This window comes from Orbicella faveolata, unplaced genomic scaffold (genome assembly GCF_042242905.1).
Source record: "Orbicella faveolata isolate gen_17 unplaced genomic scaffold, um_ofav_v1 contig_27, whole genome shotgun sequence".
Taxonomy (NCBI): domain Eukaryota; kingdom Metazoa; phylum Cnidaria; class Anthozoa; order Scleractinia; family Merulinidae; genus Orbicella; species Orbicella faveolata.
Window position 1 is genome coordinate 8,117,501 of NW_028301555.1, and position 27,870 is coordinate 8,145,370.

General features: G+C 38.7%; 2 protein-coding genes across 4 annotated transcripts in view; one reads left to right on the forward strand and one right to left on the reverse strand.

Moving 5' to 3' along the window:
* LOC110067397 (uncharacterized) overlaps positions 1–5,103 on the forward strand; it is an 8,441-nt gene extending 3,338 nt beyond the window's left edge. The window contains exons 2-5 of the mRNA XM_020774725.2: positions 1,124–1,371; positions 2,005–2,135; positions 3,262–3,476; positions 4,698–5,103. Of these exons, the coding sequence (XP_020630384.1) occupies positions 1,124–1,371; positions 2,005–2,135; positions 3,262–3,476; positions 4,698–4,982 (879 nt within the window). The 3' untranslated portion in view covers positions 4,983–5,103. The remainder of the gene's footprint in view (positions 1–1,123; positions 1,372–2,004; positions 2,136–3,261; positions 3,477–4,697) is intronic.
* A 254-nt stretch (positions 5,104–5,357) lies between these two features.
* On the reverse strand, positions 5,358–26,966 carry LOC110067383 (hypoxia-inducible factor 1-alpha-like). Of its 3 annotated transcripts, none has more exons than XM_089297084.1 (11): positions 26,876–26,966; positions 15,124–15,357; positions 13,228–13,424; positions 12,673–12,737; positions 12,227–12,316; positions 11,638–11,910; positions 11,142–11,335; positions 10,742–10,848; positions 10,183–10,330; positions 9,345–9,657; positions 5,358–8,816 (listed from the first exon to the last, which is right to left on the reverse strand). In XM_089297084.1, exons 2-11 carry the CDS (start codon positions 15,147–15,149, stop codon positions 8,166–8,168), a joined length of 2,064 nt encoding a protein of 687 aa, XP_089153210.1. In that variant the 5' UTR covers positions 15,150–15,357; positions 26,876–26,966; the 3' UTR covers positions 5,358–8,165. The 3 variants fall into 3 exon arrangements, with proteins under 3 accessions (XP_089153210.1, XP_089153211.1, XP_020630368.2); XM_089297085.1 differs by lacking the exon at positions 26,876–26,966 and adding an exon at positions 23,975–24,108; XM_020774709.2 differs by lacking the exon at positions 26,876–26,966 and adding an exon at positions 15,518–15,660.
* Between the last annotated feature and the right edge of the window lie 904 nt (positions 26,967–27,870).

Sequence of the window (27,870 nt, forward strand, 5' to 3'; positions counted from 1 at the left end):
TTGAAATTATTTTCCTGCCTTGAAGGTTTTGGGTGATCTTCAGCTATCTTTGAAATATGTCACATGGCCGTTGGTTGTCTTCTGACTTGAAGTCAAGGGGAAGTTTTTAGTGGATAAGGTCTTAAATCACAATTCACAGCTGCTTTAGCTGTAAGTTGTTAAGCTTTCATTAAAATTTGAAGTCACAATTCTGGACAGAAAGTTAAGTCATTTTACAGTACAACCATTGTGTCTTAATGAATGGGGGGCATTTTAATAACCTGGGAGAAAGAGGTTCTCCTTGGGGGAGTGCTGCATGCTGTACATCATTTTCTATAACCATTTGGAGTGTTGAATATCCAAGGGTATTATACACTATGGATAAGAACCAGTTGAATTTTTTGGGTTTTTTTGCAATTTTTTTCCTGAGGTTTCTCAAGACATTACTTCCTTCATGTTTAATTCATAAGTTTTCTTCAGAGGTTGATTTCATTCAAAGAAATCCACAGGATTTTTTTACAGGTTCTAAATTTTGCATATGTAGCCCTGCAAAATGTACTGTAGTGTATACTGTGCTGCATTTCTGTGTCACAGGATAATTCACAGGTTTTTCACTTGTGTCAAGACCTTGTGTGACCTGGCTAATGAAAGTGTTAATTTATCATATCATGTGTACTAAAGGCATCCCAGTTGAGTGTCGATCGATCCCCTTGATTGACCCTCGATTGCTACTTGATTGACACTCCATCGACACCTCAGTTGACAATCGATCTCCATCGACATCTCGGTCAAGAGTCAACCAAATTTCAATTGATTCATATAAGTCCGCCGACTATGGACGGACTGTTGATCAAGTGTCGATAGAATGTCAACCAAGTATTGATCGGGATGTCGATGGAGTATTGATCGAGATATTGATTGAGGGTATCAGTTGAGAGTATCGATTGACACTCAACCACGGACCCCTTAAGTACACGTAATCCAAGTTATGTAATGCATGGTGTTTTTCAGTTAAATATATTTCTTGCTCTCCCTTTTTGTTTGAAAATGAAAGGCCTTAGAACAAGTTATAAAAATGCAATCCCATCAATGGCCCTTGGATCAGGGACAATTAATAGTGGGTACTGGTGTTTTTACTTTTCAGCTGGGACTGCGGAAGCAAAGGTCAACAGGGAAGGTGAAGCTAGATAAAGTGTACACATCAGGCCGATACTTGATTGGTCCAGATTATACATTCAAAACATTTAGTGCTGATGCTCATTACGAGGAGCTCAAGAAGATTGTGACATTCTCTAAAGACAAGGTGGAAGTGGAGATCACTTGTGCCATGCAGTACTTCCTTCGTCCAGAAGACCTGAAGGATATGCACCAAGAGTATGACTTATACTACAGGTTAGGCCTGTTATTTGGTTTTACTTTCCTACGTGATTCAACGCACACTTTCAAAAATAATTGTTTCACCCCTTCTCCTAGATGTTAACTAACGTTGTTCCACTATCTGTTTATTAAATTACAGCAACATGCATAATTGTGTGCAATGTTGATCTCATGCCTTATTGACTTCATGCAACAAGTTGCTACAACTTAAATGTAGTTGGCCAAATTTGTACACCACCATTTTTCAAATAGCAATTCATTGCATTGTTGCATGACAAGTTGAAGGGAAAATTTTGCCAGTATAATACATTCTTTAACTGTGTGTGTTTTCAACTGTGCGTACCTTATTCATTTATTTATTTGCTTATTTATATATCCTAGAATAATATATCGCCTAGCATTATAGACATGCAATGCATGCAGAGGACTTTAAGAACTACACCTGTTACAAGCTTGTTAGGTTACTGGGTTTTGTTTCAAAGGAGAAATAATTTTTTTGAGCTCTTACAACTTTTAACATCTTTCTGACAAGCATGCAGGAATATATTTTATCCCTCACTGTTTCACAGCAAATAGCACTGGTAAGAGATTAACTGTTGACAAGTGATTGGGTAATAACTTACCAGTGTTGCAACATATTCTTACCAGGCCTGTAGTGCGGACAACAGCTAATGCAGCCATCAAGGGTGAAGCATCCAAGCTGTCTGTGTCACAGTTTATAAGAGACAGGGAGACTGTGGAGCAGGAACTATTCAAGGCACTTAAAGCAAGACTTGAAGGTTTGGATGTAAATCACTAAGTGGGCAGCTGTAGGGGGCGCAAGGGGATGCTAGGGTGTATTTGTGATGAGAGGTGTGAATGAGACCAAAATTTGTGTTTGACACTAAAAGAGAGCTGTTGGTTTTGCTTTTTATTGACCCTTAAAATGTCATACTTCAATCTTTCACCCAAAAAAGGTTGTGTCAATTCTCTATCTCAAAATAGATTGCAGATTTCAAACTCCTAAAAGGCCTTTGCACCTACCTGGCACTATCACACCTCGGTCTCTTTCCCTCACTCCCTCCCTCCCTCCCTCCCTCCCTTCTTCGCTCCCTCCCCCCACACCCTATGCTTGGCTTAAACTTGATTTTTAAGGAGCAATGGAACAAGCTATAAGTTCCATACTGGCCAACTTTCAAGTGATTTTGGAACAAGTTATACCCTGATAAAGACACTGTTCCCTGAGAAACTCCCACAAAATGTCTTGAATCTGTGCAGCATGGTTGAAATTCATACTTCCAAAATCAATAGCAAAAAATGCTGTCAATTCATTGTCAGTTTTATACCCGACACAGTGTCTTAAGTAACCAAAATTGATAAACCTGTAAGTTGCCTGAGCCATATCCATCTACTGTCCTTCACAGTTAATCTTACATTAGGAATGCAAAGAATGGTTACACAGGAATGTCTTACGCAGGAATGCACCCAAACTCACAACATAACCTCGTGTCCACATGACTTTGGTCATGTGGACAGAGGGTAAAAATGAATGGGTTTGTTCTCCTTCAAAAATATGCCTACCCAAAAACCCATTCACCCTTCATTGGAGGCATAAAGATCTCGTGAAAAAAAATGACTACACTAAGTAACCCGTTTGAAAAAATAGAGATACATTCAAATTCATTTCCTTGTGAGGACTTTGCAGTGTACTGCTTTACAAACCACTTGACATAGCAATATTAATTTTTTTTTTCCATATTCAAATGTGGGGGTTTACCCTACCATAATAATCTGAAGAAGCACTTCTAAGTGGGTCTTTAAATAAGAGGAAGTACGTCCAGAAAAACATTCTACAATCAAAAAGTTTATTAATTTGAGGAGCAGTGAACACAGTGAACTGTTTGGTTCTGTTTTCTTTTTTAACAGGGACCTGCTGCCGTAAAGACTGTGAGACATACAAGTGTACTCCTGGATGTGTTGAACATTCAAGATGTAACACAACCCAGAAAGGACTGTTTGTAGAAGTCAGATACTTTCAGTTCCTGGACTTTGACATTCACTCTGATGTCAAGAGCAGGTATCTACGGCAGGTTACTGAGCGAGAACAGGAGGAGCAGGCTCAGTATGAACTAGAGGAGAAGGTAAGCAGTATGTCAGTCTACTTACTACTGTGATACTTAACACAGAAAGCACCAGTAGCACAATAATATTGTTAGTCAGGGTTGCTATTAACACAGAAGCACAATTTCAATGTGTTGTTACAGAAAATATCCATACCTCCCCCACAGAAGGAATTTCTTCTAAGACCCTCACCCCTCTGGAAATTCCAATTTTAAAAGGTTCATACATTTCTTTAAATATTTTGGTCTTACAGAACCCCCACCCCCCAGGAAACTCCAATCCTTTTTTGGGGGGGAGTATGAATATTTTCTGGAACTGCACAATGTTATGTGTGTTAATTTGGAGGATATTGTAGAAATTCAGCAGAATCACAAGACCTAGTGTGTAAAGCCAGATTTAAAATGGATTGATTCAGTTGGTGACACACTTAACAGCTGTCATTAAATGCACTCTTCACCCAGTCCCATCCAAACTCTACCTTATAAGTGTCTCAAATTTTTGAATTTCTTTACCATTAAGGCAAATGTTAAGTCAGTCTCCAACTAAAAGCATACCCATCATATACCATACTGTAAAGTCTGCATACGAGCCAAGTGGCCCATCAGGCCGCAGCTTATCCCTGTTTCTGTAGCATGAAGCGACTAGGAGTATTTCTACTCCCCCTGGATGGGATGCTAGTCCATCGCAGGATTACCCCCAGTATTAAAGTTACCGATATTTATACACCTGGGTGGAGAGAAGCACTATGAGGGTAAAGTGTTTTGCCCAAGAACACAACACAAAGTCCCTGCACTCGGGCTGCTCGATCTGGAGATGATTGCACTAACCATGAGGCCACCACGCCTCCACTTCATACCCTGTAGTTGCATATAAATTTACAAACTGTTATCCACCAAGTTTATCAGCTTGAATTTGGTCTACCACTGCTCTGAAGTCTTGATTGGTTCACTGGATTGTCTGTGTTCTTTTTGATTGGCTAGACATTTTCATTTCAGTATTCACACTTAGGAATCAAAACCCAGAAGTGGCATTTGACCCCTGTTAAGACAAACTAAGTTTTAAAAAGCCTCTGATTTAAAGAAAATGTTTTCCATTACATTTGCCTGTCTTGCCTATCGCAAATGTCTGGTTTGGTGAAGAGGTACAATGATTTTCAGCCCCAGGGGTCAGGTGTTGCAGCCATATCAAAAATTGAGTAAGCCACCCCAGCACAATCTACTGTACATCTTGCTCCTTTGTAGGTTGTACGTAAAGAAACTGAACGTCTCAAGAATGAAATCAACAATGCTGCCATGGAAATCACACAGAATGCCACAGCTGAAGCCACGATCATTCGTGCTAAAGCGCATGCTGAGGCACTTCTGACGGTGGAGAAGGCACGTGATACAGGCCTGTCCTACATTTACCAACAGCTGAATATCACAAAGGAAGAACACAAATCTTCTTTCAACTATTTGCGCACACTTCGAGGACAGAAAAATGCCAAATTCAATGTTGGCTACAACACTCTTATGGCAAAGAACTGAACTGTGATATAATTGTTCTTAGCTAAACTTAGATGTTTACATAAACCCGTTGAGATGTAATTCATAAATGTTAACAAAGAAATTAAAACATGTCTGAACAAGCTGCACATGCAGACATTAACATCAGATTTTGTCACTGACACTCAGGAAAAAAAAAAATCCTTTTCTTCTTAACAAAGTTACAATGTAAGCCATAGCCACATCTTATATGATGTATATATGGGTGTAACCCCCTCCTCCTCCTGGCAACCTCCCCATTTGAATGCATTCAACTGAATCTGGATTCCAGCACACTAACCAACAGGCTCCCGTGCACACATATCAGATGATACTTGTATAAATGCTCCTTTAAAACAGTTGATTAAAGGCATAGGATACAGTAAACAACTTTATTGAATTGCACACATTGATGGTATTACAACAATGGTTTAATGTTGATGGCAAACTTTTTAACAACGAGAAAACCATGAGAAAAAAAAAAAACTAATAGTAAACAATAGCAAACAGGCCTATGCACCACCTGGAGTGATGAACCTTAGAAGGTGATAACGAGCAGTGTAATTAAGTGCATGTCACACAGCATAGCAAATACGCAGTCTTCATGTAGCCAGTGCTGACTGACAGAAAGAGCTGGACTGTAATAAACCTAACAAGATGAACTTAAGATCTTAACTAAAGTTCTCGAGACATTTACTCAAAGTTGTCAGTTGTTTGTTCAACATCATGTTCTGTTCCCTACAAACATGTGTCTACCCAAAACCACCAATAAGAACAAGTTGGTATTCTTTGCAGATTAGCTTCCTGTATATTGGAAGGTCACACTTGCGTACATTAAAACAATAGCCTTGTTTAGCAATTTGTCCCAAACTTACTAGGTAAATTAAGTGAACTGCTGCATGGGTTAGGCCATGACATTTTGGCAACATTCTCTCAGATTGTCTCAGAATGCTTGTCCAAAGGTTTTTATTCTTAATTTTGAGAATTTGATTATGATGTCTCTCTCTCCTAACAAGTAGGATAAGCCTTTCACTCCAAATTTTTGAAAAATAATTCTGAATTTCATTCTTCAACATGATGAAAGCAAAATAGTACCACATAAAAAATACTACTCGGTAGCGTTCACTTGAATCGTGAAACATTTTCGTTTCATTCACAGACATTGGACCGTATCACACAGTGACAGAGTAACAAAACACTAGACAGTTTCTGTCAATCTGAAAGATATATCAAGTGGACATTTTTGCGATGTGCCAGTCAAACAAAGCTGGGCTAATTGGCTTTGTGGCGTTTCATTTGTGTGTTGCCATTGATTGAATCAAATCATTATTTACAGATTTTATTAATGTTGAAGACTAGTTTTTGGGTAACACAGTCGTCCAAAATGACATGGTCTAGCCCGTAAGGGTTTAACTAGAGGAACTTTCTGTAGTAACGCTTATGTTTCACTCCACTATGCTTAGCAAGATCAGTCTACAATGGACAGATTTGATATTAGTGTCCACATGTTAAGACCTACACTACTACAATCAACTTGAATAAGTCTAATATGATTTTCAAATCTAATGCTTTCTACAGATAGTTGCTAGCAAAGTGGCTTGTACGATCATTCATGCAATCACTCAGTTTAAAATTTAAAAGAAGAGATTTTACAACAGCAAAGCCTGGAATTATGTCAATCTAGAAACCATGCAATAATTCACCTTAATGAGACTGAATAACAGAAATCTTCTAGTTACTTATCCTGCTGGTAAAACCAAACCTTGTGACCACTTCATAGCATGATTGTAAAATTTCATAGTTATGCTTATAACTATGCAACTTAAACAATGCGGTCCAACGTGATTGAGACTATCAGGGCTTGACCCAGTCTCTGATCAATGCAATGACTAGGTGTTCTTCTGCTGCCCCTGGATTTTATGCTACTGCTTTGTGGGGTATTCTACAGTACTTTGCAAACTTGAATTTTGCTGCTAACCATTTATACTCCCGAGTGAGGAGAGGCACTGTGAAAGTAAAGTGGCTTGCCCAAAAAAACACAACACAAAACCCTGGTCAGGGCTTAAAGGAGCTATGTCATGCTTTCGCATCTTGAAAAGATTAGCCCAACTTTTTCAAATTTGTTCTTTGCAATCTGTGTTAATCTTCTCCATCCTTAACCATCCTTGTTCCTTTATGGTTTATTAATATCTCTTTGGTGTTTCTCTTGGTTAACCACTATTTTCAGCTTTCCTTCAATTTAAAGGTTATTTTGTATGTGACCAAAATAACTCAAAATACTGTGATAGAGTTCCTTTAAACTCAGACTGCTTAGACCACAGTTTACTGCATTAACCAACAAGCCACTCTGCCTGCCACGACAAGAAAAAAAAAGAGAAATCAAAGAAAAGCGTGAAAAATGAAATGTGAAAATTGACGATGGTTAAAATGCTTGTAATATACCCTAGAATACATTCTAGCTACAATGTACATGTAAATATTATTTAGCAAACTACAAATACTTTTAATTAAAAGCTATCAATCTATGAACTACATAAAATCACACAAGGTCCCTAACAACAACATTACCAACATCCCCTAATACTTGTAACTACGTTACCAACATGAAGGGGATTCTAAGACCTGACTGAATGTGAAATTAGTAGAAATCTAAGTGTACGACTGCTGGGTTTTTAGAAAGGAGTTTAGCTCGGTTGTTAGGTAAGTCAACTTGCAATAGAGGTGGTCAGTGTCATAACAAGAAATGTTTAACAGTTAGAAACTTTTTGCAGCATCAACCATCACTGTCAAGTTGGTGAAATGCCAAAGAAATATTGTACACTTTCTTTGTGTCACAGTTTCTGATGGCTATCTCCATGAGTCAAAGCTGTTTTTGAAGATGTTGTGCTGATGACACTTCCCCAGTTGGTAATGAAATCCAAGAGTTAACCAAAGGCGTATGTGTATATACAAGTAATAATCGGAATCCCCTTAAAAAAGAAATATTAGTGTCATGTTTCTGACAATGCTTCAGAACACTTCTGTAAAACCCCTTTATGGTGATGAAGGCTTCTTCAATAATTAAATGCATATAGTACAACAATCTAACAAATAAAATGTCAACAACTTTTCAAGTTGCATTTCAGTCGGTACCTACAGCTGGTGATCTATGGAATGATTATATAGTTCATTTTTATAGTTCTTAGTTCACAAAAAATCTCCACATTCAAGAGCTCTTAGGAGTTCCTCCCCCTGAAGAAGCGTATTCTGAACTGGAGCATTGAGCTCGGCTTCCCACGATGTGAGGCTTGGAAAGAATGCCTTCCCTTTGGACACGACTTCATTTGTCACATAACCATTTCGTTTCACAGCTGTGGGTATGCCTTTCCGTGATGTGACTGGTGAAGACGAGTTGGAGAAACTTGGTGGGCGGGTGTAAGGAACAGTGGGTCTGCCTGTTGGTGGTGGTGTCATAGATACACTTCCTGGAGAAGGAATGCTCTCCTCTGCATTAAGCAGCCATGACGATGGTGTCATTGGTGAATCAATGAAAGGAATTTCAACTAGTAAGTCGTTGTCGCAGTCCAATCCTGAGTCGACTATTGACAAAGGAATGAATGGTGCACGCTCATCAAAGTTTTCTTCTTCCTCTTGCGCCTCTTTCTCTTTGTCTGCACTAATCTTTTGGTCGTCACTTGGTGAAGGAATGTACGGTGTTCTGTTATCAGTGGTGCTGCCTCCTGGAGTAGAGGGCTGAGAAGAGTCGATGAGGCCATAATGGCTGTGCAGCATGTTTTCATATTTTTGCTGTTGTGTGATAACTTCTTCATTGGTGTCCCATGCTACAGGCAGGCAGTCCTGATAAACATAATATCAGGTTAGTAAATGTTGTGTTAATTTTCACTTTGCAAGTCTTGTGAAACTAAACCCATATTAAAGGGCCCTAGTCAGCCACACCTTTGCTTTTGTTTACGTGTGAGAGTTTGACTATTATATTTATATGAAGCATGTCAAAATGAAGGAAATCACCGTGAAACTATTAATTAAAGATAATTAAACATACTTGCAGGAACACAATTTACAGTAAAGCAACAGGATTTCACTTCACCATGCAATATCAATAATTTTGATGGTATTGCACTTCTAACATGTTGGTGGTATCTGACCTTTTTGGCAACCTTAGCAAAGTCATCAATGGAGTCAAGTGAAAATATGTTTGCTGACGTCTAATCAGCTCATCACACTTGACTGTACTGGTATTCTTGGGTTCAAGCCTATTACTTCAGTGCAGCACCAAGCATGCAAGGTGAAAATGCTCCTTTAAATTTTCCCCCATATTTTTGTGAGCATATGCAAAGGTTTTTGAAAATGTACATGTACACATACTTGAAAATTCATGTGCTCGCAGTCAACATCCTCCAGACACTGACAAGACTTCTTAGCAATGGATTTTGATGGCGCCCTCAAACAGCATGCGTCAAGGTTGGTCTCCTTCTTTGGAACGATATCTCCACTGGGACGCTGTTCATGTGCGGTGGCCTTGAGCAGCTTAGTGCGTTCTTCTAACACAATGGAGTGTTTTCTCCTTGTCCCCCTGCCTTTCACATTTTCTTTTTTCACCACTAAGTCCAGTCCCAGTGGAGCAGGCACTGGGTTCAATTGCTCTGAGGACAGAATGTAATCCTGCTTGTCCGTTCTCCTAAAGAAAGAAAGACACAAATCAAAGAAAGGCTCAGTCATGTTCCTAAGAATAAGAAAACAATAATTGTGGATTATGGAGTACCTCTAAGCTAAGAAAAAAATGAAGCTCAGCTGGCTTTCTACAGGGTGGTGAATAGTGCTTCAAAAACAATGGGTCTCACAAAATTTTCATTCAATTTCATGGGTCTTGTAGTCTTGATTTCTTCACAAAGCTGTCTCGGAGACTCAATTTTTTTTGCAAGGCTTTGCAAGTTTTGAAGTTTGATTTGTTAGTTTGTTTTTATAAATGGTATCTCAGTCTTGCAATTTGAGAAGTCAAAATGTCTTGTGCTGGCTGAGACAAATCATAGTCTCATCTTCTCGCAAAGTCTCACATTTATCATTCAACACCTGTCTTGTAAGGTTACGTCAGGTGTTAGTTTTCTTTTAGCTGGCAATAAGCTCTTGGTCAGTGAACGTAGCTAGCAGGAACTGCTTAGCTGCATGCCTGTCTCTACTAATTCCAAAATACAATAGAACTTACATGATGATGTAATTTGTGCACAGCACAAATTGTGGCTGGCATGTTTTGCTGTCGTAAACTATATTGGCTTTGGTCTGTAGCCACACCCAGCCTCCACTGCGCACCAAGAAGCGGTAGTACTTGCTTACTGACTGTCCCTTGGTGAGCACTGTGAAACAAGTTGAAAGGAAACTCACCAGTTAATAACAGACACTTCCATGTTACAAAAAGAATGTTCCTTGGCTGATGTCATCTTTCAATAGTTTTCTTTGCCAAACAGGCTGTTCCTTTTGCACAGGTTGCAGTGTAGCATATTTCAATAGCTGACTTCTTCCCGGGCAACTTTAACTTTCACTACACAATCCTACAGTTTCTCAAGAACTTTTGTATAAAGTTCATTTATTTACTGATATTCTTTTATGCATATTCCGTCACCACACAAAGTTAAAAGTACCACTATAAACTCTGTTCAAAACTTGAGCCCATCCAAGCTCTTGGGCACAAACTGTGGTTACCGGTATATGAATGGCATCCAGCCTTACTTTACAGGGAACAAAAGAAACATACACCTTTTACTTACATGTCTTGTGGCATGTTAGTGCAGTGTCCAGGTCACAAGCATGTTGGAAATGGTACCAAGACTTGCCGACAATCTCTGCAGGCGTGAAACCAAGCAGGTCTGCAACACTGTTAAAGAACATAACTTGTGTGAAATTTTGGATTGTGCTTTCACATAAAGTAGGCCAAGTCATTTGGAGTTCTTATCTGGAATGACAATACACTGGAACCCTTCCTTACGGCCACCCAGTTTATATGGCCACCTCGTTATTCCAGCCACCTTATTCTGGCCCAAACAAAAGCTAAGTGAGTCATTTTCTTATTTAAAGAACCGCTTCAATCGTGGCCCATTGGTGACTGGATTAATGGGGTTCCACTGTACAGTGTAGAAGAAGGCATTTACCAGAATTTTTTTTACCAACCTTTCATCACATGACAGGAAATTCATGTCAAGGCTGTGACGACTGGTGAATGTTGCTCTGTCCAGTGGAACCTCAAACGTGGAGCTGAACATCAGCGGTACTCCAATGCCTACCAAAAACATTGGCACTTGCTCCTCCTCACCATTTTCTGAGACTCTGACCTGCATTTTCATGCAGCCTGTACAGTGAACCACCTTGAAGAACAAAATCAATCTTAAATTAACTCAAAAGTCATGAGCTCTAACCATAACATACATATCTGTATATCTTTTAAGTCAAAAGGCACATGGGACCATTCAAGCTGGTCCTAGCTTGCAAGTCTCTGAAACCTTAGTGTGTGACCATTCAAATGAAAGCTATTGAGCACTACTTTTGTGAAGTACCTTTTTTATGTCTACCTTTTATGAGAAAAAGTTTGCCTACTGGTGTACAGCACCAAGGTTTAACTTCACATTGCTGTAACAATACTGCAGATTAATCCAGTTTTTAGTCTTACCCTGTAGGTTGATGCTCGGAGGTTCACGTTCTTCCCCCTGCTTGTCAAAGTGCTTTTCATGCGCAGGAAGAATGACTTGTGTGGATTCTCATGAACAACATTTTTTGATCCTCCCTTGAGGTGGTTGCTCATCATGAACACGGAATCGGAGCAGAAAAGGCCATCAAAGATTTCCATGTCTTCCAGTGGAATCTGCCCTCCAAGCTGATTGGATAGCTCTTCATGATCACAAGGGTGAATGTATTTGTAGAAACTGTTACCAGTTACTTCAATCTTTTAAGAAAGAAACACAATAATATGGTATCAGGTTTTAGCCGTATTAGTATTAAATACAAAATATATTCACTTGCATTTTTCACTATCTACAGGTATATCACAAATTCACAATGTAACCAGCTCCCACGTGTTTTGATAGCTCAGTTGGTAGAGCACTGCACCTGCAGTATAGCAGAGGTCATGGGTTTGAATCCAGTCCCAGCCTGAATTTTTCTCAAGGCCTTGTTTTCACAACTTCTTAAGTTGTGTGCATAACTGCGATGGCCATGTCTTTACAATAATTGTATATTGATTGCATAGGTTTGGTATTTACCTGTGTGAGACCCATGTAGTGGTTGATATTGTCTGACACATAAATGCACTGGCCATCAGGTGTTACCACAAAGACAAAGCCATCCAATGCCTGTTAGAGTCAAAGAAAACATTTGTAAATTCTGACAAAAGCTCTGGAATTTCTTTGATCTTATTCAAATGTGTTTTTTTAGGGGGGTGGGGGCTTTTGGGTGGAATAGTAACCTAATGGCTGTTCCAGATTTAAGGCCTGTTTGGGGTCATTTGGGTAATAATTTGTGTTGTATTTGTGGTGTACAAATGGGTACTGGAAAATTGCTGGGGTTGACCTTTAAAGGTCGCTGGCGGTATTTTGCAATGGACTAGTACCCCATTCACAGGAAAAAATAACAACACTCCTAGTTGTGTCATGCTACCATAGGTGACATTTTCAAACAATAGCGATCTACACAGTGTTGTTATCCATACCTCCAGTGAAGACTTGTCATAAACGTTGGTATCTGACACATTCAGAGATACAATTTTCTTCACATCTGATTATTCAAAAATTAATAAAATTTTATCAATATATATAATGACTGAATGCAAGTTATAATTATTTTTATTTCCTATATTTCAACGACACTAGTCTGAGAAATATTTTCTTAGTATGGGACTGAAAAAAAGTACCCTTCATTGAAGAGAACTTCATAGAAAACTGCGCAATTATATAGTTTTACCAAACTTAAATTGTTTTAAGACACCTTTCCTGCTGTTCCTTGCTTTTCCTCTGGCAGTTCAAGATATTCCTTTTTCTGGTCTTTTTCAAATTGCACAAATTTGTATAACGAATCTCTTATTGACCCAGCTTGCATGGGATTCTACTAAGCAAATATATTTCACTTCATAAGGTCAAGATCTAAGGGTCATATCGTCTCAGTATTGCTACCTGCTCAGTTAACAAGAGATTGTAAATGTATGGCAGTGGAGTAACCCAGGCACATAACTTACAGTTGTATTAATTTTATCAAGTTGTAGTCTTACCTTGTGTGACAAGGGTCTGAAGAAGGTTTTTGATTTTAATGTAGCTGTTGACGAGGCGCATGATGCAGAGTCTGTCCAGCTGCGATGCCAGGCCAACTGGAAGAGGCAGCTGATTGGCTAGTTCCACAAACTCGTCATTCTGTTGTCCCCTCCTTGATCGCGCTGCATCTCTTGATCTTCTCTTCTTTTGGAATTCACTGTTTAGGGTAAATTTGAAAAAAATTAATTATTTTAAAAATGTTATAATAATATGAATATCAAATATTAAATGGAAATACAAAACTAACACTAATAACCAATCACAAAGAATCCTCACAAAAGCATCCATTACCTAGATACAGGCTGAAACTCCTATTCTCCTGCATTGAATCACAAAGTCAATTTTTGTCCATTTAAGGGGAATTTTTAAGGTAAGTTTGGTGATCCCCCGGATTTCAATAATTATTTTTAGGTTGGTATATCTGCAAAAGTTCACCATGAATACTTCTGCAATTTATTAATAATTAAATATTTCGCATTTTTTTCTAGGATCTGCCATTGTTCAAAAACATCAAGTCTGATAAAACACCCCAACTTTTTGTTTTCTTGTTGATAGTATAGACAGACTTGCTCCAAAAATATATTTTGCCTTGGACAGGTTATTTCCTTAATCATTTGACAGTATAAGTTGCTCCACTTTTGTTGTTGTTGTTTTTTTGTTATCTAAATTATGCCAGTCAGGTTAATGGATATAATTGCTGCAATTTGCAAGAGAAAGCAAATTGAATACCAATCTATTGTTTGATGTCAAATGTTATGATTCCATATGAGTAAATTGAAATGATATTGACTCCTCTCCTGACTTCTGGGCGGCAAATTTCTCATTATTACATATTTGCAATGGTCATGAGATGAAAAGAAAGCACACTTAAACAATCCATCACTTAAAAAGTTCTAAGATGAAAGGTTTCCTTTCGTGAAATTAATACAATGCTATGCAGTACACCATATATTTTTTTCCATGCCCAAATTTTACGCGAAATTACTTTCTTTTGTGCGTGTGATAAATAATATGAAAAATATCAAAATTATACGATTTCGTGCAAACATACAAAGAGGTTCGCTTTCTCGTTTAATTGCCCGTCGGCCATATTTGCCTCCTTTTGATGCAGTACCATATTTGGGGAAATGGGTATTTCACAACGACAATTTGTATTTTCACATTTTGAACAAAAACTGCAATTACAGCGCAGTTGATGATGTTTACACAGTCGAGGTTTGCAAACTAAAAGCCTCATCACACAGACAATTTTCCCTGCCCAGGTTGATAAAATGTCACCACTCACACAGTGTTTGCAACAAACAACCTTTGAAAATTGAAATCTACATCTATTGTATACACACGATGTTTTATAAACTTCACAAAAAGCAAATAATTCCCTCGGTTTCAGCGTAAATTAGGTAACACTTAGGTCTAAATTAGCAAAAATGTATTTAATCAATGAAAAAGTCGCCCCGAATAATCTAACACCTTGCATAAAAGCGATATTGTGAATTGAAAAGTCACAGGTTTCCGACGACCCATACTTCATCACCCGTAATAAAATCTGAACTTTAATCTTGCCGTTCAAGTTCTCCAAAATATAAAACACGATTTACTGTTCTAGAAAACTTAGATGGCGTATTCGAAATACACTAGAAAACCTCAGCTGTGACTGTGTGAAAGAATGAAAGTACCCGTTCCTTCGAACACTCATTAGCGTGCGAAGCTCGAGAGCCCCCTTGGGAAAGAAAGAACGAATTCAGATTTGTCTCACGAAAACATATCTCAAGGACTTTAAAAATCCCTCGAGAATTGCAATTCACAAGCGTTTAATAGCTAATTTTCATTTTAAAGCTATCGTAGAAGAAACGTACCTGGTTTTGAGTGATTTGGTTGCCATTTTCCCTGCTGTTAATGATCTTCTCTTCGATTGATGAGTTGTTCGCTTTGTTGTTTTCTCCTGCTCTGAAAGTCTCCACACAGTCTCGAACCTCTGCCGAGGATTGTGCAAAATACCTTCTTGACTAAAAGGTCTTACAGGATTGAAAACTGACGGGGCAAAACGTCTTCTAAAATCCGTACCCAGGGATAAAAATCGAGGACGATTTCTGCAAAGAAGGAGGAATGGAAAGCATCAACCATTTGCTATATTGGTTTACCATTTCACATCCAAATAACATCCGCTCGCAGAAATGCAATTTTTCTTTTTCTTCGTCAACAGATAACGAGAACACCCACAAACAGACAAAAGGATGTCCAGACACTTACAAAATCTCTCCTCTTTTGAATCTTTTCTTGTGTGTTTGACGAGAGCTCGATTGCTTGATTGCGTGATAGTTTTGGAAGCGAGACGACTTTGCATCGCGGTCTTGAAAACGCTGAAACGTGCTTAGCATATTTTATAATAAATTATCATAACAAATTCTATTGTATCCGGGTCAAAGTTGTTTTACATTGCCATTTCAAAAACATTTGCGGTATTTACTTCCATTTAAGTCGGACGAGGCAAATTTATTTATCGTTTAAACGCAACTCATGCAGAATAAGCATTAAAATGTTGCGATAATGCGGAATATTTTATTTTTTTCCCTTAGTTTTGTAAATACAACACTCTCGGAAACCATTTGTCAGTTGACCTGGATGATCATCTAGATTATGACGTCGGTAGGGACCATCGTGTTTTTAGCCTCTGCATATGTAAATATGAATAATATCCGCCTATTTGCATATTTTAACGTGCGCAGAAATTTCGCGATAAAATCTGTGTCCATCGCCGGACCGGGAGCTTTTGTTGTAGGACGTAGCCCAAAACGTCTTTCAATTTCAATTTAAGACAGTTTTATTGCGTTGCTTGAAAGTAAAATTAACGTCACTGACCGTCCGTATCTTATCCTCGAGAACTATCGCGCATTTTAGTGTTTACTGTTGTTTATTTCACGGCTGGGTGTTTTGACGTTTAGCGCACAGCTGTTGACCACTCAGCGCTCTCTGCGTGGGCGTAGTCAAATTGTTGTCGATGACGTCAAATGAAATTCTTTACGGTCGCGAGACGTTTTCAAAGTCAAGGGCACAGCGCGCGGCGGTACAAAGCGGTCTCAACAGCCCAAACTTGGCCCTGCAGGCGAGAGGGGTAATAAAATATTAAGATTCCAGCGCGTTTCCGTTTATTTCATGTTAAAAACCTGTTTAATTAATTTTGAAAAGCCTCGTGCCGCCATTGGCAATATTTCCGCGCGATATCAAATCCGAATTGAAAAATAATTACAGTGCAGAACTTACTGGGAGCTTTTTCAGTAATCAGCAAGCTTTTCGTTTTAATTTGTATACTTTGAGGAAGACGTTGATACGAGACCTCTTCAAACGCTCTCAGCGCTTATCAGTTCCCTTTCAGAAATTCCATCACGTGCGACGTTTCTGCAGTCACGTGAGTCACGTGCAGGATTTTGTTCATGTTCTGCTGGGGTGGGGTTGGGGGGTGAGAAGCAAGATGTTTTGTCATCTTTAAAGAGACAGCCAACACTAATGCTTATTTATTTGACTGCAAAACCTCGGTGTTTACTTTTAAACGTTTGAGTTGAAACATTACTGGAGGACGCGACGAGAGGACTTGTTTGCAGTACTAGTGTTTAAAATTTTTGCGGAGAAATTTCGATACTTTTAAGCCAATAACCGCTAAAAATATCTTGAGGATGTAACCGTGACGAGAAGTGTGAATAATTCAGTTTTTTCATAGTCTAACATCGTGGCTCGAATTTCAATAGTCAAGACTATTTTATTGACAGTAACCACCGATTCTCTGAGAGGAGGGAAAGAATTAAGTCAACCACATACAGTAATTGATGGCCCCATTCATTAGCGAGGAACTTATAATTAAATGAAAACAGCCAAAGTCAGTCATGTTATTGTAATCAACATCCGGAACAGCAGTCCGATCCAGTTTATATTAACACAGTATGCAAAGCTAAAGAGCTCAAAAGGACTGGCCCTTGAAAACCGACAATTGCAGAACGGTCACTAACGTGGAAGAAAATTAAAGAATAATTATGATGATATATTTTTATTGTTTTAAAAAGTCTATTTCCGAGTTTTTTTTTTTTTTTACGCGTAGCTTTGAAACTGGTAAACTTCATTGAACTTACCAATTCCTGGAACCGATAGGGACTGGTAATGATATGAAGTCGTGAAGCCATGCACGTTGTCAATTTATACTGATTATGCTAATTTATGCGTCTGTTGACGGCAATTTGAGGTGAACGTTAGGTGAACGAGATAAAGCCGATTTTTCGCAGAATGCGAGCAATTCACAAGCCGTTCAACGAGTATGGCAAGTGACGAAGCGAAGATGAGATTGTTCAGTTGAGCGCTATGCTTTGGGCTTCCTTCGCAGATCTTTCTTTACCACAGCCCTGGGTGTAAAAAATAAGAACAATAAAGAAGAAATTACACGCCCTTTACGTGAACAAAACTTAAACTTCTTTCCTCGCTAGCTGTTGTACGATCCCAATGTCGGTGGGCATGTGTAACAGTTAAAACAAAGTCTTTTCCAGTTTTCGTTTCTCGTCTTTTTCGACGCGTCTTTATTGAAATTGCGCAATCAGCGAGTGCTATTTAAAACAGTTAGGTCACGATATACAAAAAAAGATTTATTACATAATTAATGAGTTAACTGTAAGTCTGATAGATACCTACACATCGAAGGGAACCTGAAAATAATAGTTTTATACTAAGGTAGAAAAAGAGCCATGAGGTTAGGATTGGAAAAGATTAAGACGGATTACGAGCGAGGAACTAGAAAAACTTTAGGTAAATGTTTTCTAATGTGCTGTACGTGACGGTCGCGACGAAGATAACGTGTCAAGAAATTCTAGTCATTCTAGCGCATTGATCCCTTAATCCATGCACCAAGGTTAATGGAGTTATCAGTATTTTAATTACAAATAAAAGATTATAAATGAATTCTATCAGAGTCGAGCAGGGACTTAGGCTAACATTTGACAAGAAACGGGGACTGCGTGTTTGGTATTTTTATGCTGAAATATGGGCATTTAGTACTTTCTTGGTTACTTGATTAGTCAGTAGGCATGTACTTGATTAATCCTTTGCTCTGTTCGCTGTTCAGTGGTGTTCTTATCTGGGATACGTTCACCACTAACCGCTCTCCTTTCCTCTTCTCTCTTCGCCTTCCCCCCTTCCCCATTTTCAACCAGCTGACCAGGTCTCCGGTCAACCGCGATAAAGCTAAAAACATGATACGCAAAGTACGTTTTCTTCTAAGGAATAAAATCATTGAGGTGAATATTCCTTTTAGGCCCCATCTACACTACGCCGGAGACATTTTCGAATATTTGAAAACGCAGCTTTATTTCTATGGTTAGGCCTACCGTCCACACTAATCCGTCACGAAAACGGAACTTTCCGAAAACGCTCTTCAAACCGGAGGAATTTGAAAACGTCGGCTTCGCGTTTTAGTGCGGACGGAATCATACTTTGAGAACGGAACGGAGCTTTTTAAAAACGATGAGGTCTCGATAAACTTTTGATTTCCCTGACCAAGTTTTCCGTGAACACAAATCCAAAATGATTGGGCAGCTGACCGGTGACTGTTGAGTTTTCAAATTTCCTCGTCGTTCTGCGAATGGGACTTAGGAAGCTATAAAAATGGAGTATTCATTTCCAGCCAAGCATTCCCATGTATGGCAAAGCTCTAAAGGCCGGTCCCTCACTAGCAACGCAAGCATTAACATAAGCATTGGCATAAAAGAAGCTTATGCTCTTGTGAGGACTGAGGACGGCTGCGACATAAGCACAAGCATAAGCTAGAATAACCAAACCTTGCGTTCTTGTTATGCTTATGCTCTTGTCGCTGTTAATTGTGTCCAGTGGAGACTTGTTAGCATAAATATGAGCATAAGCGAAAGACTTTCAGCCAATCAGCCAGCACTTAATGTTTATGCCAACCGTGTCCTCACTAAACATAAGCATTAGAAGCATAAGCATAAGACAAACGCTTATGCTTATGCTTATGTCGTAGTCATTCCCACTAGCGCAGAAGCTTCTTATGTATGCTTAACCTGCTTGCGTTACAAGTGAGGACAAGGCTGATACTGGAAAATAAGAAATTAGCACGCCTTTCGTTGAGATATCGTTTCGCCCATCAGCTCCATGCTGTTGCTTCGTTTACCACCGTAAAATACGCCTCGTGCGATTTTGTTATTATTAGACATCATTAAAACATGTGATTTCTTCACCATTCTTTTCATATACCAACTTTACGTCATTTATAACTCCTGGTTTATTTTTCTTCTATTTCGAAGCTGGACACTTTTAAGACTCTGGGTACTGCAAAGAGGTCAAATCCCAACTTATCTGGTTAGCGATAACACATAATATTTATCGCTCAAAATTATTTCAAAAAAATGTGTGTCTTCTCTGCAAATCCTTATTTCTCTGCCCAGCTATTCTAATTTAAGCTCCTTAAATTAGTTCTGGTCATGTCTTAGATAGTGACGGATGGAAACTGCGTTGTTGTGACCAAGATTCAACGGAAATTTCATTTCTAGAAAACGTATTCTCTCCGTGTAGTAATAGTTTCCAACCAGAATAATTGCAACTTTCTGTCTCGATACGTATCAACATCGTAGATTTTTCTGGAGCGCGTGATTTTGTGTTTGGCACGTGAAAATATCGCGTGTACACCTGAGACGTAATACTTAACCTTATGATACAGTTGTGAACCAGCACGTGTCAGTAACAAGTCACTAGATATTAAAATCGGATGACAGTTTCTTACCTCTTTTAAGCTGTTCCATCTGTACCTACGGTCGCCATAAAAGTGTTCTTGACCATAGAATTTTCTTTATTCAATCTTTCCGCAAACACGATCTTGAAATACAGTAGCAATTTAATTCTGTCGTGCAGCCCTCTAGTATTTTCTTTCAAAAATTTCGTAAAATTACATGATTAGAGACGATATTTGTCTTTCTCACACCCAGCGACCCTTGACCCTTTCGGGAATTGAAATGAAACATATGAATGGGATTTTTGGTTTTTTAAAATCCTTGCGTTGAAACCTTTCACACTTGGCGTCGAAATGTCTAAGACAGTTGTCAACACGTCCATCTACCTTGCCGATTAATTAACCATTTGGAATCCGATTCGTTGAATTTTTGTAGTAATAACAGCATGTTCGGAGTGCAAAAGATAGCTAAGCACGTACAGTTTCCACTGAACGCAGAGAGAGCTTGAGTGATACCTTCTGCAAGATGTGACGTTCTTTTCTAAATCGGAGTCTGAGCTTCGCGAAAACTTTTGATCAACCGCGGTCCCCGTTTAGATATAAATTTACTCTGATCCGACCCTGAAAACAACGTTAAATTTTCCAATTTCTAATTACAGTGGAATCCCGACTTCTCGAACCCTCAGTTTTTCGAACCTCCCGATAACTCGAACCAAAAGTCGTTTCCCCTCCTCAGTCAAACGCTAGAGGAGTCGAGGAAGCAGATTCAGGCACTTCCATGTTACCAGAATACATTTTTCAACTGGGAAATTAAATTAAATTGCTGATCTGGATTGTTTCTGGCACAGAACTGCGTATTGTTTCAAGAAAATCAATAGCGAGGCTGAAAACATATGGTTAAGCCAAAAGAGCTCTGAACATTTCTAAATATCCCTAAATTTTCTAAATATCTTAATATTTTCTAATTATCTTGGAAACTTTTGAATGTCCAGAAAAATATCCGGATATTTGTGAAAACGGGCCTAGGGTATACCAAGTTGAGACTATCTATAAAACATGACTAGTAAATTCTCGTGGAGGATGTGTTGATCAGACACAGAACGTTCGAATTTTTTTCTATGAATTAAATATTACCTGAATTCTGAACAAAACTTGACGCGTTGACATGTAGAGTGTGATAACTTATAGATGTGTTTCAATTCCCACTGTTAATTATTCCTGGTTCTAATCTGGCATTCTTAAACTGGACCTCTAAAAGAACACCAAAATAGGCAGAAAACTGAGTTAAAAGCATACCATTCAAAGGCAATGAAGTAAAAAGTATCAGATACAGTACCACGTTAAGTACAGTGTTAATATTCGCGACTTTGTTTGCCGGTTTATTAGAGAAGAAATTTTTAAAATTACAACTAGCATGTTAAACTCTTGCAAACCTGTATCCAACCATGAAGAGTGGGAAATATCTCGTAACCATCCCCAAAAGTACGAGCTAAATTACGCCTGAAAGTCAAGACTATACGGCGTAATAATCGAAGACGAAAACCTATCTGAGTGGTTTTTAAAAAAAGTTGCGCAATTTAAGTGTTCTCGAAACAATTGAGTGAGAAGGAAACTTGACAAACCAGTTTGAATTAAACACGATTTCAATTGTTTTGAGAGAATTGTAGAAAGTGCCCTGCGAGCAGAGGCTCCTTCGATCTTTAGACAATATGTATAAAGCAAGCTTTTCTGTAAAATCTTTTTCAGCTCCTCCTGGTTTTTAATTTATGTTTCTCGCTATTTTGCGCGGCATGGTTTTGTTAATTGATTTCAATTTGAATTTTCCGACAGGGTCTAAAGTGCGTTTTTATGAGCAGTTTAAGTGTCTCCTAAGGCAAAAAAAATTTCCGCTTTAAAGTGTATACGTGACTGGCGTATCTTTGAAAGCCCGAACTGCGTCGCAACATATGCAGATGTCTGGCCTACTCGTGTATGTTTCCTACGAAAAACAACAGATGTATTTTAACGGCTCTTTGGGGTTTTCCGTCGACAAGAAATTCAGAGCCAGGTGAAGTCTGGGTTTACGTTTTGCTGACTATGCTTAGTGCTGCCCGAGGGTCAATTGTGGAATATCATTAAATTTGCTTTTGTGTTTGTTGTGAAACTTTATTAGTTTTTCAAAATCAACTTTGGTGCTATGGCAACAAGACAGAAAACTATCAAAGCGCGTTTTGAGTTGGCTTTTTTTTCACGGATTATTAATTTCTTTGTTTCGCTTGATGCAGCAATCACTGAGGTTTCTGTGGCTTCGCCTTCACAGAACAGTACAGTCAGCTTTCGAAACAAAGAGAGCATGTACAGGTGTGATTACAGAAGGCTTTTATGCATAAGGAGTAAGCAGTTTAATTTTCATCATCGTATTGAACGGAACTTGAAGGCCGTAAACTTGTCATCGACAGAATCACTGCAGACTCTTTTGAAAGAGTTTAGCTGAACCGTAACTAAAAAGTCTATTTTTTTTTTTATCAGTATTTTTACCGCCCGAGCATTTACAAGTGGGCTGGCTCTCAGAAAGACCGACAGGATTTTAATCGCTAGCTTGCCTTAAAGATGTACAGCGACAGTTGGCTAACGATCATAAACGAGATACATTAATAAGTATTTCATTTTGTGGAGCCAATTTCTACAAAAAGTGCGCCACTCCGGCGAGATAATCATAAACAATTTTATTCAGGTGATTAAGGTGTAATCAAAAACGGATCGCGAACTATTTTTTCATGTTATTGAAAGTTTTCTTATTTTATCTCCCTCTCGTTTTATTTCGTTTCTTTGTTCGAGGCTGTGGTTTCGCAATAACAGAAGCAAGTTTTTTTGATCATGTGCCGGGAGCTGAGCGCGATACAAACTGGACATCTTTGCGTCTATACATGCTACGGTTTTTTTTCTCTTCTTTCAGACAGGAAAAGTCGCTTCCGACAGAAGCTAAAAAGCTAAGAAAAGAGAAATTTGTTTTGGATTTCTTGAAAACTACTCAGATATTTATTTACTGTAACCACACGGCATACTGTGAACAATGCTTCATTTGAAAGTTGCTTCCTTAGTTTTGTATTTTTCATTTCAGGTAACTTACCATGGAGAAAGACTGAAATTGCTTACAGTACTGCACTGAAAAAGTACAATTTGAACAAACAGATCAGTTACAGGAAACATACTTCAACTAAATCAACTCAGTAATTATTTTTATGAATTTGAATAGTTTCTAAATTTGCATGTTCTGTTTTCCTGTAAAGTTTTATAGAATTTTACAAAGTTCGATGTTCGATGTTTGCAATCAAATTGACTCTGTTACCAGTATTTTCTACTTTTCTGTTATGGCGACAGATTAGGTAATATATTTATTAATGTAGGTTTTAGCGGTGATGGCGTAAAAGCGGTCTCAAACACTGATTTTAATCTCGCAGAATTAACCCTCTAACCGAAGAAAACTCTTAGGCAGACAGCCAAGCTTACCACACAGATTGTTTAGCTCAAGTATGGGCTGCGATTTGTCTCATAATCGTTTTCACCAAAACCACTTTTTAATTATGCAAGCTTGCTTCTAAGATCAAAAACGAAATAGCCAGCTGCTTAATTTTAGAAGAGCGCCATGACTCTTACCTAGAAAAGAACTTTGAATGAAACAAAATTAAGTGGCAACCGTGAAATTACTTTTTACATCTTACAACATTAGTCCTCCATTTGCATTTTTGGGGTTTAATCGCATATCAGAGAAGGGGATTTAGTTTCAAAGAGGTTTCCCTTCACGAAATGCATTTTTCGCACAATTTTCTTTCGCCCGTGTGCGTGTCGTTAAATAAGATCCCCTTTCTCGACCACCTAAGGTGAAAACATGTTCTTCGAACGGTTAGCGGACATTTAATAGATAATATTTCGTCAACAACCAATTTCAAGCAATACAACAAACACGACCAAGACCTCCATACATTAAATCGCAATCTAGAATTACTCACGATAATTGTTTCAAATGCAGCACCGTGCGGTTAAGTCCTCTGAGATGATCGCTAGATTCTAGCAGCGAAATTCCAACCAATGTCAAAGAGATTCCCCGTGCGATGTTACTGATCAGCTCTCTAGGCACACAAGAAGCTCCGAACAAACACAAAAGGAGATCAGAATTGTCTCGCGTGCTCGTTAAGTACACTTTGAATGTGCAAATGTTTTTTTAATCTCCGAAATTCGCGGAGCTCTGGGACTGTTGTTATCTCGCTGATGGTGCCATGTGGGGGATATGTAAACCGGCTTGCCAACCCAGACAGGGCGGGACCTTGTACAAAGATCTACAAAGCTAACCCGTGCGCATGCTCATAGACTATACGAGGATATTAGCCATGTTCTAAACAAGCAAGGGACTGGGTGCGAATATTTAAAATTGATTTATTTTAAGTTTACCAAGTGCCAGTGGTTTTGGCTCAACGCAAAGATGTAATACAATTTTGAAAAGCGGTGATTTAAGAAGCTGTGTTCAGTTCCTTACTCGTTCAGAAAACATGACGAATTTTCGTCATATGTGCAATGTGCAAATATTTATCATGTAAATAAATCCTCTGACTTTTGTATCATAGAATTGACATTTCTTAGTAATGACGTCTTTTTGCAATATTTTCTCTCGCGTTATAAACAATGTTTTTTCAATGTTAATATACAAGTTTTATCTATGCAAGGTTAGAATTTTCCAGATTTAAAGGACCATACCCTAAAGGTCGTAGCTGGAGTAAAAAATGACGCAATTAAATCCCAGAGATGTTTATTTGTGGCCAGCACCCGGAAAATGTTCGCCAAAGTCTCAAAAATCTCATTCAATGTGTTCAGGCAATATTTTAAATTTCAGTTCTACCGTGGGCAGAAAGCAAAATAAGCAGATTTCGTTTTCTACATTCCTACTTCCTTTGGCGGTTTTGTAAGCCGTTTAGTGGCCTTTGTGCGTGTTCGAAAACTAATCACTTCAACGTCGAGGAAAGTGATATTTTTGAGGAAAAGTTTCAATAGTAGGGAAGGTTGAGATACTTTTTTCGATTTTCAGAGTACAAATTCAGGAAGGTGTTCTTATGTGGTGCCTTTGGTTAGGCAAATTTAGTTATCAGACTAGCACCCAGTCACTATTTACGGGTCATATTGGATTGTTTCAAAGAGAAAGCGGTCTGGATCAAGTGGAGCTTGTGGGGGAGTTATGGGAAGAGGCGGAAGAAAAATAGCTATTTTTACTTCGACCCTTCGCATGATACCTCGCGCACCTTAATCCACCCTAGAATCCAATCTTCTCTCCCCAAAAAATACGTAATTAAATAGCGACTGGGTACGAGTCTGGCTAGTTATCAACATCTTACTGCGTCTGCGGATGTTGCTCATGCGTATTGAAAACCAGCCTAAACCCGCTCTATCGCTTTATCAGTTGGTTTTCGGAATCATCTTCCTAGGCCATGTTGCAGCGCCACGCTACGACGGAGAAATTTGAAAACACAGCTTTTTTTCTACGGTTAGGCGCTCTTGAAACCGGAGGAATTTGAAAACACCGGCTTTTCGTTTTTGTGTCGATGGAAAACGTTTTGAAAACGGAGCTTTTCGAAAACGATGGCGTTACGGTAATCATGTGATTTCCCTGCCAAGTTTTCCTCAAACACAAATCAAAATGACTGGTGGTCGTTAAATTCCTCCGGTGTTGGTGTAGACGGAAAACATTTGATGTGTTTTCAGAGTGAAACCTCCATTTTCATATTCATCCGGGAAAGCGTGGACGGGGCCTCGATTTCAATCTGGGATCCGAGCCTGGGATCGAGGTAGAAATCTTCTGCCGTATAAATTGAGACGTCAGAACTTGTACAAGTAACTGCCGTCCCTTGGCTTGAATTTGTCGGTTTTACCAGTAAACGGGTTATAATTGTGATTGACAGATTGTAAAGGCCAGTTTAGTCATACATTTTTGTTGGAATTGCTCGTGACGTTTTGACGATATGGTGTGTAAAAATATATATATAAGCCGACCGTTAAACAATACCTTCCTTCTAGATGCCACCTTAACTCGTTTTCCTTAAAACTGAGCTGATATTGTCCACCAAACATAAGTGAAATAATTTCTATGTGCCAACTGCCCCCCCCCCCCCCGCCCTCGCCAAAAAAAAAAAAAAGAGAAAATGCAATTCGCCGAAACGCCTGGGCACGAACGCAGCAAAACGTGGGTGAATCTCAGATTTCCTTGAAACTAAGCGAGAAAACAATTAATTCAAGGCACTGTGTTGTAGTAATAGACTTTGAAACTTACACGTCATTAAACGAAGTTGAATTTTTAGCTAATAAACCTAACAAAAATATGCCCGATTATTCAAAAAGAAGTACTTCCATGCACAAAGAGTACAGTGGAAATGCTCATTTTCCAAGATTATGCCGAAAAGGTCGAAGAGTACTTGCACAATCGGGAAATGCATAATTTTGCGCGTTGTACACAATGCTGGTCTGAGGAATGAGGTATGCCCTAAGTGTTTAGTATTGAAGGTACGTGTATGACCGCTCTGTTGTCCTTACTCATGGAAGGGCCAAACATGTGATTTTCAGACCTGACAAGGACTTCAAAATTTCTTATGTAAATTACCAGCACCTCTCTGTAATTAAAGAGCGAGATGAGTATTAATAATAAAGGAAAGAGTTCTTTTCAAAAAACGATACTCATTTCCAATCCAGAGTGAGAAAACCTTGGAGTAGATAAAGCATGGCAGTGTAGTGCGATCAACTTTGTTGAAACAACGTCTCGTATGACCTACCAAGTGTGATCATTTGGAAAAATGATTTTTTATCTCTAGTTTAACGTTTTGTGTTTCAATATTCACCTGAAGAGACTGATACAGAATTTATTGCCTTACCTCGACCTTCAAAGTCTTGGTAGACTTGACGAGACTGTTAGGGCTAGAGTTCTTGTTGTTTTTACAAAAATTGACCTATGAGGATATTTTTTTAGGACTTCCCTGTAAATATCTTGGTAAGCTGTCAACAAAGTTTAATAAGATATTTCTAGGGATACTAAGTCGCCTGACAAAGAACGTCATCCATTAATTAAGTCACTTATCACACAGCCCAAACAAAACCCTTTGCCGATATAAATATCTGTAATTATGTATTCTACACACGTTCGCTTGGTTGCGCGGTCTCTTTTATTCCCGCCATCTCGAAACAGAGACGAACACAACTTGAAACAAATGTATTGTTATTTGGCAATCCAATTCCAGATAACTTACCGCAAAGTTGAATTTCTGAAGCATTCGCAGTTTGTCTGTATATTTTTCCACGGGTCACATTTGTAAGATAAAATTATTTTAAAAACGCTGAAATGGGTGTATATAATGGGTTCGAGAAAAGTGTCAAACGTAAATAAACTGAGATGCGACACATAAAAGACTAGATAAGGTTCTGTTTTCTTGCCAGATCAGTGACGCAGTTCAGAGTCAGACGAAGCACGTACTAGGGGACAAACAGGCACACTTGAAGTATAAATAGTACTGAAGGCAACTTGAAATGCTAGGACAGTTTTGATTAAATATTGCAATATTCCAACTTGTAGAACTTTAGTCAGTCTTCTAAGGGCTAGAGCTTATGCGATTAAAATGATTCTATATTTTCTGAGATTGCAGCTTTGATTTTTTTGGTGTAAACATTGATTCACTGACTGATTCATTTTTCGTAGATTGTAACGTGCATTTTCAGGCTGTTAGTTTTGCTTCTTTCTCGAAGTCGGACGGTGAGTGCCCGCCCCCCCCCCCCGGAGGAGGTAGTCCCAAATAAAAAAGCACGGGGAGTGCTCGTCGTACTTTTTAGGGGTAAGAAAGTAGTTTTGACACCTCTTATGGTGTTCAGCCCGAAA

Coding starts and splice junctions, on each gene's coding strand:
- LOC110067383 (XM_020774709.2), bottom strand. CDS start 15,645: ATGCTAAGCACGTTTCAGCGTTTTCAAGACCGCGATGCAAAGTCGTCT. Junction 13,425..15,123: donor ACCAAATCACTCAAAACCAG/GTACGTTTCTTC, acceptor TACCCTAAACAG/TGAATTCCAAAAGAAGAGAA. Junction 11,911..12,226: donor ACTACATGGGTCTCACACAG/GTAAATACCAAA, acceptor CTTTCTTAAAAG/ATTGAAGTAACTGGTAACAG.